Source organism: Taudactylus pleione, unplaced genomic scaffold (assembly GCF_031769625.1).
Source record: "Taudactylus pleione unplaced genomic scaffold, aTauple2 ptg000070l, whole genome shotgun sequence".
NCBI classification, from domain to species: domain Eukaryota; kingdom Metazoa; phylum Chordata; class Amphibia; order Anura; family Myobatrachidae; genus Taudactylus; species Taudactylus pleione.
This window is the reverse complement of record NW_028284472.1, coordinates 3,078,803-3,094,000: the sequence shown is the minus strand read 5'-3', so window position 1 is coordinate 3,094,000 and position 15,198 is coordinate 3,078,803. Positions and strand designations below refer to the sequence as shown.

General features: G+C 46.7%; 1 protein-coding gene across 1 annotated transcript in view; it reads right to left on the bottom strand.

The window, feature by feature from the left end:
- Positions 1–3,283: 3,283 nt before the first annotated feature.
- XKR5 (XK related 5) overlaps positions 3,284–15,198 on the bottom strand; it is a 45,192-nt gene continuing 33,277 nt past the window's right edge. The window contains exons 3-7 of the mRNA XM_088467308.1: positions 14,957–15,144; positions 12,882–13,091; positions 12,178–12,347; positions 8,177–8,288; positions 3,284–6,433 (exon numbers count right to left, since the gene is read on the bottom strand). Of these exons, the coding sequence (XP_088323434.1) occupies positions 5,271–6,433; positions 8,177–8,288; positions 12,178–12,347; positions 12,882–13,091; positions 14,957–15,144 (1,843 nt within the window). The 3' untranslated portion in view covers positions 3,284–5,270. The remainder of the gene's footprint in view (positions 6,434–8,176; positions 8,289–12,177; positions 12,348–12,881; positions 13,092–14,956; positions 15,145–15,198) is intronic.

Sequence of the window (15,198 nt, the reverse complement as noted above, 5' to 3'; positions counted from 1 at the left end):
TATTATAGCTGAACAATGTCCACCTGGGGCACTGGTCCCATTGGTATCTGTGAATATTGACTTCATCAATTTGCTGAATAGGAGATCCACTCACTTTATACATGCAGAGAAGACAGAATCCCTGGCCCGTGAAGCCTGCGCCCTGCTCTTAGTGAATGAAAGGGCGCCTTATGTAAATTCACAGCATTATAAGACGGTTTTGTAGAGGACAGAACGGCACAATAGCAGGCGTGATGAATGAGTCACTCGCTCGCTGTAACCTTTACACAGTGTTGCTCTTAACTTTATGACCCGTATAAAAGTACTTTATATAAATGTCACACCGTACTGCACAAACTGCTGTATAACACAGAGGCTATAATGCTGGGTGAGGTGCCAGCACAGGTGACATTCTCACAGCATCAGGACATACAGGCAGAAAACACCTTGCTCTGGCGATGTAGAAGACAGTGTACCCCTAATACGGAAATAAGATACTTTGAAGTCGGTTGAACTTTTTTTGGGAAAATATATTTCTTCAAATCCAACGTAAGAATACAGGGGGATAAAAACTGGGCCTAGTGACGGGAGACAGAGGATCACATTACGCTCAAATGACTTCTAAGACAGAACCCCATGTAGCTCGGTCGGCCTGCCGGACGCACCTGTTAGGAGTTACGCTCTTTGAAGCTGACCCCACTCCTGCCAGGTAACCGTCTGACATAAATGCAGTTAGGACCTGACATTTTGGTGTTTTGTTTATATACAAGTGAGGACAGACCCGAACGACCAAATCTGTACAAAGTCATAAACTTCAGGGGTAAAACCCAAAGCTTGTGATCAGCCCATGGACCACCTAAACGTGCAATCATGGGGCAGTTATATTTACAGCAGCAGGTGGATTAAAGTAACTTCCTCATTCTAGTGATATGGATAGGGTAGAGTACCTGCCATGGTGCAGGTTGGTCAATGATTAGAGGACGATACCTCACCCCACTGATCTGATAAAGCAATATTTATTCTCCCCACTAATGTAATCCACAGCAATTCTGTGGGGCCAAAAGCCAATACATGAGGCATCAGGAGAGTAGGCTGCAGACTACTAGGCCAATGATCCCGGACACCGCAAACCTGAGGTGCTGCCTTATATCTGACAATACTGCGGTATAACGTCACCTGTGTGATGGCGCTGAAGGGGACAGTCACTTAGTGTATCGTTGGAACAAATACTTAGACAAGTATGGGTACTATGTGGAAAAATAATCTGTACCAAGGCCACAATATTGATGTGGTCACTACCGGGCACAGTCTCCAGATCATAGCACCTGTCCAGTTAAAAGCTCCAGGGCTGGACGAGATCACACAGAGGGAGGGGGACGGACACTTATTATAATTTAGAGCGTTTCAAGCCAAGAATATTACAAACAACTGACAAACGGAGAGAAAAGGAAGCAGGACATGCTGACCAGACATTCCAGAGATCTTCTTTCAGAACATTTTGTTATCCCATAGTGAAGACAACACACAATCAAGGCACTTTCAGGTTTATTATTACAGAGATACAAAGTTATAACACTTCCATATTAGCCACTAGACACTTATTTATAATGAAGATGATCAGGATAAGTAGAGGGCAGGAGGGTGTCTGTAGTGGCCACACATGCGGCCCTTGTTGTATATTATCTCTGTACCTTGTCATAAGCAACTTTGTGATCTCGCCAACAGCTAACCCCCCCCCGCCCCCCAAATCGCCACCACCGGTTTAAGAGAACAGAGAATGACGTCTGCTCTAAGCCGTGAGCAGCACACGGAAGACACAAATCTGCATCTTCTAAGATTTCAACTTGTCCAGATAAAAATTCCACATGCAAAATAAAGGAGATGACATAGGGCAGGACAGCCTTACCCAGGGCTTCTAATCTGTGGTCCAACTTCTACAAATCCCTTCCCACGAGCTTTGCTTAGTACCGACTCTTTCATGGTCTCTCATAGGATATTTTGTTCATGTCCATTTCCAACCTTAATTTAATATACATATAGGCAAAAAGTAATGCAATGAAGGCTTTTCATTAGTACTATAAAGCCAAGAGCCCAAAGCAGAGTCTCAGACACAAGCCTGCACGGCAGCCACCAAGGAGAAGAACCTGCAAATATATAACTAAAACCACTGTTAAATAATGCAAAATACATTTCAAGGAGAAGGGCTGAGAAGCGACCTCAATCCTGCATGACCGGGCGTCATTGTGTCAGATGAAGTTATACACGTGATTTAGTCACAGGCTTTAAACCATTTTCTATATGGGAGAAACAGTGCTGAGAGTCTTTAACCAACGTACTGTGGGCCTGATTCAGAGCCGCTCGTAAGTGGCCGCTCGTTCGTAGTTAGATGTTCGCACATCTGCTCATGCGTCGTAATGCGCATGCGCCAACCAGTCATTACTGAGGTCGGAAATCAAGTGCCTGCTAATTTGAGTGACAGGATGAGGCGTTTGTGGGTGGTAACAGGGGAAGGTGCTTGAAAACGGGGAGTGGAGATCCGAACGCAGGCGTGCCAAACGGTCAAAACGGGCGTTTTAATGGTGTGCATAATTAACAAAGCAGCGTCATCAACCACGTCACTTGGTTGTTTCTTAGCCTGAACTGTTCGCATGATTGAGGTAGGATAATCCAACCACAAGCACTGCGAGCAGTTCAGACGCCTTTCGATTTACTCGATTAATCTAATAAATAGCGGAGATGACACAGGATGCGAGTGGCCAGGGAGCGTCTTTACAAAATAGCGAGCGCATGGTTCGTTCGCTCACTCAGACATAGAGGCGTCAACAGACCGCAAAGAGCGAGCGCTCAATTTAAATATCCGGCCCCTTTTTCTGAACGAGCGAGCGCAAATAGTGTCCGGCTCTGAATCAGACCCTGTGATCCATAAAACGTGATCATATCCAGTTTCCAGGAACAATGAGAGCACAATCTACAGGAATGCTGAAAATACAACATGACCTAGGAACACATTATCCACCCAGGAACGCTGGGAACACATTATCCTTCAGGAACTCTGGGAATACAACATGACCCAGGAACATATTATCCTCCAGGAACACAACATGACCCAGGAACACATTATCCACCCAGGAACGCTAGGAACACGTGTTCCTGGGTGATGTTGTGTTCCTGGAGGATAATGTGTTCCCAGCGTTCCTGGGTGGATAATGTGTTCCCAGCGTCCCTGGAGGATAATATATTATCCTTTATGAACTCTGGGAATACAACATGACCCAGGAACACATTATTATTCAGGAACGCTGGGAATACATTATTATTCAGGAACGCTGGGAATACATTATTCATCCAGGAATGCTGGGAACACATTATTCATCCAGGAACGCTGGGAACACATTATCCACCCAGGAACGCTGGGAATACGTGTTCCTGGGTGATGTTGTGTTCCTGGAGGATAATGTGTTCCCAGCGTCCCTGGAGGATAATATATTATCCTTTAGGAATGCTGGGAATACAACATGACCCAGGAACACATTAATCCTCCAGGAACGCTGGGAATACATTATTATTCAGGAATGCTGGGAATACATTATCTAGCAGAAATGTTGGGATCACTATATTATCCAGGATTATTACTCAGGAAATGTACTGACAACACGGTTTCATAGGACAATATCATTATTAAATATTTTATAAAAAAAGTTAGTGTGCAGAAAGGCTTAATAAAAATATTTATACGCTGCAAAATATATTAAATCTACAGTTACATGTCCAACACTCTAAACACTAGGTAGATTGCCAGTTTTTACCTTTGGTCCAGTATATTATAAATACGAAGTAAAAAAAACAAAAACAAAGATTATTTGGGTTACTATTAAATGAAAACAGAACCATGCCCATTTATTATTGTATATAAGGGTTTTAGGCAGTGATGTAACCCAAGCTAAACACCCAGGAAAACCTGAGGGCCCCAAAACCCAAGAGGGCCACATCAGCACAAAGGAAGACATTTTGAACATGGACAGACCTATACTAAGGAACATTGAGGTAAATGCCAAACGCTAACAGCGCTGTAAAACCTCCGAATGCCAGTGCGATAACGAGCGGTGCTGCCGCCTAGGGTGCAGGGCTCCGGGGGCGGTGCTGCCCAGCTCTACAGGCTACATGCAGCTCTACTGGCTGCAGGGTGCTGTTCCAGGCACCATGCAAGCCAAATGCAGGTGTCTGGAACAGTAGAGCCGGATGCACCCTGTGTAGTGCATGACAGTGATCATCTTCCTTGGTGCCGGAGACCCTGCCCCTTCGGCATGATGTCACATGATCTGGGAGTTTATGTATAGCACAAACTAAAATGTCACTACTTGTAAAGTATATCGGTCGTGCGCAATCACACAAACCAATGGTAGGGTTTCTGTCCAGGGAGAATAGAGCCTATTAATCCACCAGGAATTAATGACAGTAGCCAGCTCCTGCCGCTTCCAAGTGCTCCAATAGGCTGAAGATCAATTCAGCCCACATACAATGCTGCCTCGTTGTGCAGGAGACAGGTACATATCAATTTCACTATATATAAAAGGTTTTTGTTCTCTACAGGAAAACTTACATGTGTAATTAGTACAACAAAGCTTACAGTTATAGGGCAGTATATATCAGCTAAAATAAATATACCAGTCAGGTCACATACGCTGAGGGTGCACCTGTAGGAATGAATCATCCCTTGACAAAATATATTACACATAAAAACATACAGATTACAGTTAAATACAAGATTAATACTATATAATTATTATATAGGAGTGATCACCCCCAGAACATTTGATGTTAGGAATAGGGACTGGTATAAATTACAAGCCACAGCCCGCCAATTCGTACATCATTATACGAACACCGCGCAGGACTGCTCCCTCTGCGCAATTTCCAGAGCAGGTGTAAAAGGAACGCAGCGTCCTAGTCACTAGGATACACCTTCCGTGTTACAATCCGGAAACACCCCTTGTTACAATGAAGATGGATGAGCCGTCACGGATGTACCTTAATATGCAGGCAGATGTTCACAAAATTCTTTGTGCCATGGGCAACATTTGTTAATTTACGCGACAGCCATTTCTGTGCTATAGGCCATGTACCGTCTTTATAATCAGAACAAGTAACTTTCTCCAGTGACGCAGGATAGGTCAGTAGCATAAACAGCAAAATTTTAATGTAATACTTAATGCTACTCAGCCAATCCCATTGGAAGTTGGGTTCTATATCGTCAGCAAGAATCTCTTCGTCCTTTAAGAGATTCGTTACAACTAGGTCGTCTCAGTCGACTGTTCAAGCCTTCTCCTGGCCTTGGTCTCCTCCCGCGATCCTTTATCTCCACTCGTGGCCTGTGGTTTGGGAGTGGATGTGAAGCAGGGTTTCTCCTCTTGGATGAGCCTCCCTGTCACAGAGGGAGGGAGAGCCCCGGCCGTTAGTAAGTGGTACCGGCTTTTCCCTGAAGGTTCCCCAGCCTCCACGATTGCCGTCTCATCAGTGGACATATCCGATTCCTCACACAGGCTGCCCACGTCCCCAGCAATGCTCCTCTGGAAGTTGCTGTTCGCAGCCAGGGTTAGAATAGGACTGACACACATGACTGGTAGCGCCTTGGTCTCAACAGCCTCATTTTCTGGTGTTCCCTTTAAGGGACTGTCGAGTGAGGCTTTTAATCCAGCCTCTGGAGCCGCCACCATGCAGTCAGTGTCCTTCTCCAAGAGCACCATCCCATCAGTGTGTGCGCTGAAGTACAGTGTGGCGCTGCCAAGCATGTCATTGCTTGGGGAACCAGCTGTAGCCACCTCCGATACTTTCACAGAGCAACAAGTCCGACCATCGGCAGGCAATTCATCACCCACATCCTTCTGGGCTACACCATCGCCAGCTGTAGAGTTTCCAAGAGTCACATATGTAGAGGATTCCTGTGGCCCATACTTGTGACCTTGGCCAGTATCCCCTTGCATTTGGCCCAAAAACCAAGGCTCCGACTTTAGGTAGACACCATTTGGATGCACATGTTTGTTTTGGCCTTCTGACACATCACTGTTCTTCATCAGAGGCTGCTGGGCATTTGGGGCGCACCCAAGGTAAAAGAGGTCTCCAGGGCCACCGCCGCCAAACGCAGCATTTATTTTTGACCGATTTCCGGTTTTCATGGCTAGTTTCAAAAGCAGCAAGTGGTGGCGATTTTTATCCACCTTCATCCAGGCCAGGTCTTTGTTTTCGGCTAATGTTTCCTGCTCTCTTGTCTTTGGGTTGAGGTCTTGTCTTCGAAATAAGTCGTCCACCTCTTTGTTAGACATTCGATGCCACCACCTGGAGGAGGCAGACGACTCATCCCCCTTGCCGTGGGCTGCACCACCTGTCTTAAAGCTCTGGGCGATTTCTGTCGATTTGGGGTGCAGCAGAGTGTAGTAAATAATTAAAGCGGCGCAGCCTACGGATCAACAAGAAAAAAAACACAAACCATGTTACTTGGATCTAACAATAGAGCGAGATAGATATATATATATATATATATATATATATATATATATGAGGGGGAGATGTACTAAGCCTTTTTTGAGAAAGATAAAGTACCAACCAACCAGCTCCTGTCTCTTTACAAGTTGTGTTTGAAAAAAATGACAGGAGCTGATTGAGTTTTGCCTTGGAATGAGAGAGTACCAACCAATCAGCTCCTGTCAGATTTGGGGAAATCAACCTTACACCCCCCCAAAAGATGCACTGACATGAGGGATCACTATGGATACTCCCGAATAGCGCTGCTGAAGGTATTTGGGGTGTTTATTTGCTCTCAATAGCTGCTATTTAGCGTCTATGCACAAGGGTTGAAGAATAGCATTTAGCAATTTTTGGGGGTAAAATAAGATGTCCCAGCAAATTTAGGGAACATGAAGATGGGTGCTAGCATGGTAAAAATCGCTAAAGTGGGGTTTTAAAAAAAAAAAAAACGTAAAAAATGCACTGTGAGCAATCACCTGCAAACTAAAAAAAGATAAACCTTGGGCAAACCCCCCTCGAGTAGATTTCGCTAGTTTTTAAGTTTGTCCCCTAACTGGAATTTTTCGCCCCCAAAACAAAAGTACTTTTTTGGGGTGATCTAAAGTATTTTTTAAGCTTTTGTTGACGCGGTTTACCTTTTGGGGACTGTCCCAAGGCTGCAGGTTTGTTGCCGCCACTTTGCACCCCAAACTCCCAATTCTGCACTTTTTTCCGCCTCCATTCTGAGGCGAATCTATTCCGCGAAAAGTCTGTGCAATTGAATACGGCGGAAAGTTTCCGACAGGCGAAATTACGTCATCGGCGAAAACTACTTTTCGGTGGCAATTGAATACAGCCCTATATAATATAGGGGGGGGGGGGGAATAGAACTAAACCTTCTGTGACATACATTGATGCTATCAGGCTGGATTAATTCAAGCATGTGACAGACTAACAGATATATGGCAACTTGCACTGAGCAACTTCAATGGGGCTTTAGTTTACATGGCCACAATCCACACAACCATGTCTGCCCAGCCCAGCAATTCACCCCGCCCAGCAATTCACATGTGCAAAACAGGTCTCCTCCAGCCCCCTGGTAGTGATGTAGCGGACTATGACCACCGACATCACTGCAGAATTTGCGCCCCGGAATGCTTTGCATAGATACACCCGCAGTTACACTCAGTATATAGGCATGACGCATATCAATTCAACCAGCATAAGCCGCTTGTGCGTCCCATTCGCATCGCTTTGCAAATAAGACACATTTTAAAGACTACCGAGTCGCACAGGGCCTATGCGTTGTGTAACGCGACTTGTAGCGTACGGAGGATAGATGTAGGTGGACATATATCTGTAGCTATAAAAAGGGACCGGCCTGCGCTGTAGACTTTGTAAGAGAAACAATGACATCCCATAATAACGCCAAACCGGATTTAGATTTATTTTGTGATGCATGTACTATTAAATATGGGAAAATGTCCGTAACCCTGCTGTAAAGCCAGCATGCCCGTTTTATTGTTCTAGACGCAATTTAAGAGATACAACATGGAAAATGACCAGTAAAATTAAATAAAAGCCTGCGGTTCTGTGAACAGGGAGCTTCATTGACATAAGGCTTCAACTCAGTTACGCTTTTAACAAGGCAGAATAAATTGCAAGTGATCTTTATTAGGCATGACTAATCGCTCACCAATAAGAAATCCTGACATGACAGCTGCAGACAGCTTAACGTTGCTCCACACTGCCACCTGCAGGAAGTCTGTGGCCAGCAGCAGCAGGATGCAGTTTTCTAGCAACATGATCTAGAGGAGGGACGGAAAGGAGGACATTTCAATACAAATTTACACAGCTTTATATTACACATCGTCTCTAACATATGCTCAGATGTGAATAGTGATCTCTTGCATACAGAGCCTGACTAGTACTTTGTGTGTGTGTGGGGGGGGAGGGGGTGGGGGCACAGATTTGGGCCCCTGTAATCTCCCCCATTTATAAATAAAACACAGACTTGGCGCCTAATTCAGATATTTATGTAAATCTCAGATGTTCGCAGATCTCCGCATGCGCAGGACCCTCTTGGGTGCAGCTCTGTTTCTGTAACGTTGGTCGCAGTGCCCCAAAGCCGCAGCACGATTGAGAGGCTGCTGGCGTTTGGGGGGGCATCGACAGGGAGCGTTCCAAAAATCAGGGAAGTGCCGGCGACGTTTTCAGGGCGTGCCAAAGCCAGTGGCTGCGTCCTTGGACGCAGATTCACTGGTCCTGGCAGAGTGACTTTGCCGGAGATCCTGAGTAACCCGAGGGTCAAGCAGTTGATCCGAAGGTCTTTGGGCGCTGCCAGCGGATCTGAGGAGTCGGCAGTGGCCTGGGTGGACAATAACGACCATCGTCCGCGCATGCAGTCCAACCTGGTCAATATCGACCAGGTTACTATAGGGACCTGCGATCGTTGATCATGGGTCGTTTGGTGCTGTGCTGGATGTTCGATTACAATCATCCAGCACATGCAGGACGATCAGACGATATCTTTTTTCGTTGCCTGATCTGACCGTGTGTATGCACTATTAGAGGTGTCAGCTCATTGTGACAGTGAATGTAATTATGTTGTCATCTGTTTATGCATAAATCACAAAAAACAAAACATTAAAGTAAATCATAAAGAGCAATAGGGTCTGCTCCAGATTACTAGCTGGAAATGCGTAGCAGTAATTATATAATAAGATGCAGACTGTCCGGCTGTAAACACCATCTGACCCTCATGGTCGCCCATACAGAGATCATACAGGAGTTCCCACAACGGCAGAAGAGCATGCGATCAGAAATTACTATAGGAGCGTGTACTGTACCCCCTGCCCGCAGTGTTCTCCCCAGAACATTTTTCCAGCCGGGTGGGGGCCTTCGCAATAATAAAATGTTTTAAATCCCGACCTTCTGATGATTTAAACTTGGGACACTCTCCCTCGCACCTATACGCCGCAATGCAAAATGATGGCCACTCGCGCCCTGCGGCACAAACAAGTGAATCGTTCCCGGCCACTTTAGACTAATTGAATTCCCCCTCAAATAGTTTCGATACTCTATTAAAAAAAAACATTAGATTGTCCTTTGCATATCCCGTCCTAGGTAATGCAGTAGGTGGATTAGGTTCCATCTGCAGCAGCTGACCCGTCCCTGTGGGTGTGTGGAGTGACAGGCATATAATGCGTCACCCATGTGCTAATACTTGTTTAGCTACACACTTAGGAGCAGATAGTTGCTGCACCTCTCGGATATGCACTAACTCCATTACTGTTTGATGCGCGCTTCCGCTGGTCTTTTCTGACAACAATCGTCGGCCGAACATGCAATCCAATCTGCCGATAACGACAGATTGGCCATGTTAGTTGATGTACCTACAAAAAACCCCCCGTCAACATATAGATGATCGATCTAATGACTATATCGGCCTTAACCTCCCCCTAGTGCTTAACCCTAACTTCCCACGGCCTAACTTCAATGTCAGCATCCCGAGAATGTCGGGATGTCACATGTCAACCATGTCCACATCATAACTGTCGACATAATGATGGACGGCATTGTGAATGTCGACCTTATTACTGTATTCCGTTATAAATCGACTCACGCGGCGAAGCCCAGTTTGCTCTTTGGGGGCGATTCAGCTTAGGATGGAGCTGCACGCAGGCAGCTTTGCAATTCAGTCCTTGATAATATGCAAATGCAGCAGGAGGTATATGACACCCCCTGTATGGCACCCCCTGCTGCATTTGCGATCCCAGAACTGCGACCGAGGTGGCAGGCTGGGAGCACCATCGCGGCTGATGGTCATGAAGGTGGACGGCGCCTGCCAGCTAAGTGAGCCCCATGGCCTTGCCACTCCTGTGAAATGGGGCCAACAATACCCCAATTCCTGGAACGACGGCCGTACCCACCCCTTAAATGCCTCTGCCTGTCAATCAGGCAGAGGCATAGCAGGGGCTGCGTGCGAACATGCAGGACCCATTCTGCACACGCGCAGGTTCCCGGTAATCGTGAATCTGCGATCAGCGCTGAATTAGCCCCTGTGTCTGTAATGTGTATGAATGTTGTAGATTTAGGTTATAAAATGCTTCATTAGCCAAGAATGCAATCTGGTTCCTCAGGAGCCAACTGGCCTGGAATTCAGTTTACTTTAATCTGTGAGTAGGGCTTTTAGTGGATTTTAGATTGTTTTGTGATTGTTGTTGTTAGTTTTAGTTTATTTTGATTACTGGCGCCACCCAGGTCGACTTTTTTTTGAATCTTACTCTATTATAAAAGATCTGTAATAGTGCCTAATGCTGCACCGGTAGCTAAAATGATAAATTCAATTCTGAAACATTTATCATTGGACATGGGAGATCCCCATTTTTACTCAGCACATTAATAATATTAGTCTCTTGTCGCACATCTAATGTTTCAGCATCACATCCAAGTACTTTATACCAGTCTCCTGATGGTCTCTGGGCCTCATTCAGAGCTGAACGCTCGGACCAGAGCGCTCGCTCTGAATCAGGGCCCTCCTCCCTGAAAATGGAGCGTCCTCTTGGATGCTCGCATAGCTGTGGGTCACCACCCACAGCTTATGCGAGCGTCCATGATGATGGTCGCGATGGTCTTGACCATCGGGCTTGCGACGGAGACCCTGCGGTAGGGTCTCGCTGCCGCAAGCCCTGGAGTGCTTTTGGCTCTATCAGAGCCAAAATTACTCCCACTGACATCACTAGTGATGTCAGTGGGGCCGGCTTCAGACGGTAGGCGTTCCCATGGGAACGCCTCCGTCTGGCAGGCACGCCCCCGACACGCCCACCAAAGGGGGCATGCTGTCAATCAACATCGACAGCACGCCCCCTTTGGTGCGAGACCCCGAGCGATGGAGAGCCCGTCGCTCGCCGGGTCTCGCGCGTGTGCACGACGGAGCTCCCTCCGTCATGCGCAGTGGGGGAACATCGACCCGCTTGCGAGCGTACTGCCGCTCATGAGCGGGTTTGAATGACCCCCTCTGTTCCAGTCTGTAAGGATTTTCACTTCTGATTGGTTCTTTGGAAGGACCAGATCAGAGACTACATGAAATGCCTCCACCCCCCTGGAGATGATCACATGTTGGGAGTGGGCAAGTGGCTGGAGACGTCCCACAGCGACTCTGCGGCTGCCAGCGAGAGAAAAGGGTCCACTGATGATCATAGTAAAACAAATTAAAAAGCACCCAGCTCTGGCGGGCACTACTACAGTCATAGGCGGCCAGGGGCATAGAGGTGGTGACGCTTATGCTTTTACAGTAAGGTTTAAAGTGTCCAAGCTCCTGTTCGGCACTTCTATGCATCATGGACCTCTAGCGTCCCCTAGTGGATGGATGGAGAAATGTTAGATGAGGATTTCTGCTGCACCAGTTGTCTCCATGGTACAAATCGCAGCACAACCTTGTTCCCCATCTTCACAAGCTTATCTCCTTTAATATTTTAGGATTGGCCGGCTCAGCTGAGTTTACCAGAAGCAGCCAATCATCAAATAGTAAGAAAGGGGCGGTGCTTATTGTCCAGGGATGCCTGGAAAGCAGAGTAGAGGTTCCTTACACACCAGTACTGGTAAGACCACTATCTGAGCGGTGCAATAGTATACAGAGGTCTTCGTGGGGTTAAATAATCCAAGCACAAGAGCTTACAAAGAACGAGCGCTTACCACATAAAAGATGGCAATGCGATACCGCGAAGGCCCGTCCCGGACATTAATAAAGCAGAAGACGTAGACAGCTCCGAGGAGGATGTTAAACAGTCTCCAGTAGCAAGGTCTGGAGATCACATCAGTCTGCTGAGCCACCAGCCAGAAGGACATCACCAGCCAGTGTGCACCTGCGGGGACACGAGGACTTTGTTAGGGCCACAAATGCTTTCCAAATGTCACTTTTTATAGGAGAACAAGAGAAAACACTTACCTCTATGGGACATGCACGATTTAAAATGAACTCTGCATTTCATTAGAAGAACAGCTATAATACTCCAACACCTAATATGTATTTATATACCTGTTATATTACAATTCAAAGGCAGAAAGTACTTTTTTTGTTCGGTTAATAAGGTGCAATAGAGGCTGTTGGGACGATCCCAATAACGGGACGGAGCAGGGGAGTGTTTTGGGGACTTTTATATTAAACTAATAACTGTGCAATTATATTTCGACCTTCTATAACAAAACAAAGCTGCTTTTTTTTTTTTATTTTTTTTTTTTAAAGCAATAAAGTCCATCTCCAATGTTCTGGTCCTTATACCCAGGAGAGTAATGTATCAGCTGTTTATCAGTGTAATGCCCATAATCACCCACAGATTTCATACATAACGGGGAGAATCCTAGTTATACAGTCAATAAGGCGTCACGTCCTTCCTCACCTCCCACAGCAAATACCCAAAAATGATAAACTCTGGTAAACGCCGCCAAGGCCATCACCCGCGTCCCGATCATCCCCATCCTCCACAGGAGCTGGCAGAGCACCGATGCCCATGGCAAGCACAGGTGCCCAGGTCGTAGGAGACACAGGAAGTGACTGAAGGAGACCAGCGCCCAGGACACTGACAGCAGACACAGCAACGCACTGCAGGCTGGGGAGAGACCACAATGCAAAGCGTTACGCACAGCGCAGGACCAATAAACGCTCTGTTCTCCGGTGATGCAGAATATTTGGGATAATTTTACTTAAAACACAAGAGTTCAGTTGTCTAACGAAGGATGGTAAAGACCAAGAGACACAATGATGAATAAGCAGTTATGGGGTCTGTTCTGCCAGAAATATAGGAAACACATTAGATCAGGGGTTCCCAACCACGGTCCTCAAGGCACACTAACAGTCCAGGTTTTAGGGATAGCCATACTTGAGCACAAGTGACTTAATTAGTACCTCAGATATTTTGATTTAATCATCTGTGCACAATCATGGATATCACTAAAACCAGGACTGTTAGTGTGCCTTGAGGACCGAGGTTGGGAATCACTGCATTAGATCAATGTGGGGAAAGCAGGGATTGCTCTATATTGATCATGGTGCTCCAGATTAAAGTTACCCAAATTAAGACTTAATGCAGAATATCCAAAGCATCTCACACAGTGGAGAGGTCAATTTTGTGAGCTCTGGATTATTCAGCCTATTCAAGTCACTAAAAACTGGTGCCTCGTACCTCAGTGATGTTAATGGATAGGATGTGCTCCCATAAGCATAGATGCTGCCTCCATTGTTAGTGGACATCGAGCTGCACTGCCACCAAGAGATCTTCCTACCTCTTACCTCCGTCTCTCCTATTGCACCAGCCAAGGAATGAGAGGACCAATCACAAGCCACAATCCAGTGGTTGCAGTTTGGGATTGGACCCCATTCTGATGTCATTTAAAGTAGGTGAATAACACGGTCCTGCCCATACTGTAATACAGAACCTGCTACATGTAACAGTCCCTAGTCCCCTTAGTAAGGATTGCAGCCTTAATAACTGGGAGATAGGGGAGCGGGTTTGGTCAATATGCAAAAACAATAGCCACAGAATTTCATTTTACAGATATACCCACAACTGAGAGCATAAGCCAGTGTATTAAGTTTTAAAACAATGTGTCCTAGCGGGGCAGTCACTATCCTGAATGCATGGACCTAATAAAGTGTAGTACATTAAGCTAAAAGTACAGATATTACGTACACACAATTGGTGCAGCGTTCGGCCGTATCTCAAGACCCATCAAGTGACCTAGTACTGCTGTCTTCTGTGCGGCTGCCTCCATACAAAAGGGCTTTCCACTGGCGGGGAGCGTTCACAGGGCAGGCGGAATCAGTATGTAATGCCGGCTGTTGGGTCGCCTCCTGTCAGAATACAGACAGCGGCATCCCGATGGTTGGTATCCCGTCAGGGGTCAGGTAAGTATACTCTCCCTCCCCGTTCCACCCCAACACCAATCCTCCCATTTTGTAGCCTAACCCACCCCCAGCCGGCACCACAACCCTCCTGGTTATTGCCTAACCCCCCCCCCCCCCAGTGGTGCCTAACCCTAACCCCCCCCCCCCCAAAAAAAAACCTAAAACCACTATGCTCCCTAACCCTCCCCCCGTGCTTGGCTAACGCTAACTGCGCCAAAGACTTACCTCGTTCGGGTTGGCGTCCTTCGTCGTTCCGGCGTCGGGATTACGATAGGCGTCGGTATTTCAACGCCTATCTTAAGTCCCTTGTCAGGATTCCCGTCAGCATCACGGCTGCCGGTCTCATAACTACATCCGGTCTGAGGCAGAGCAGTGGCAGAATAATGGGACTGGCCACAGGGAATGACCACTGAACAATCAGCAAGTATCGCTCTACTTTAGCTTATCGCGTGGAACTAGCACCAGACTAACATTGCGGGTGGAGTTCTCCTTTATAGACCTGTTCAGTGTAATCAGGCGGCAATGGGTGTACCCGCAGCTCCCAATCACACTGGTTGAGGCAAATCTAACCTGCATAGATGTCAGCATGGTCCAGGCTCAGGTAAATGTAGGTCTGCAGTAGTAAGTGAGGCAGGGCCTGTATAAGGGTCTCCATTAGCCTCAGCAGTAAGAGATCCCCCTGCGTCATCAGCAGGTGGTGCGCCTCGCGTTCCCCCTCGCCTCTCCTCCGCGCAGCCGACCAGAGACCGTCCACGTGCCTGTCAGGAAAACCAAATCATTTGCATTAGTACATTTCATACACATAACACAGA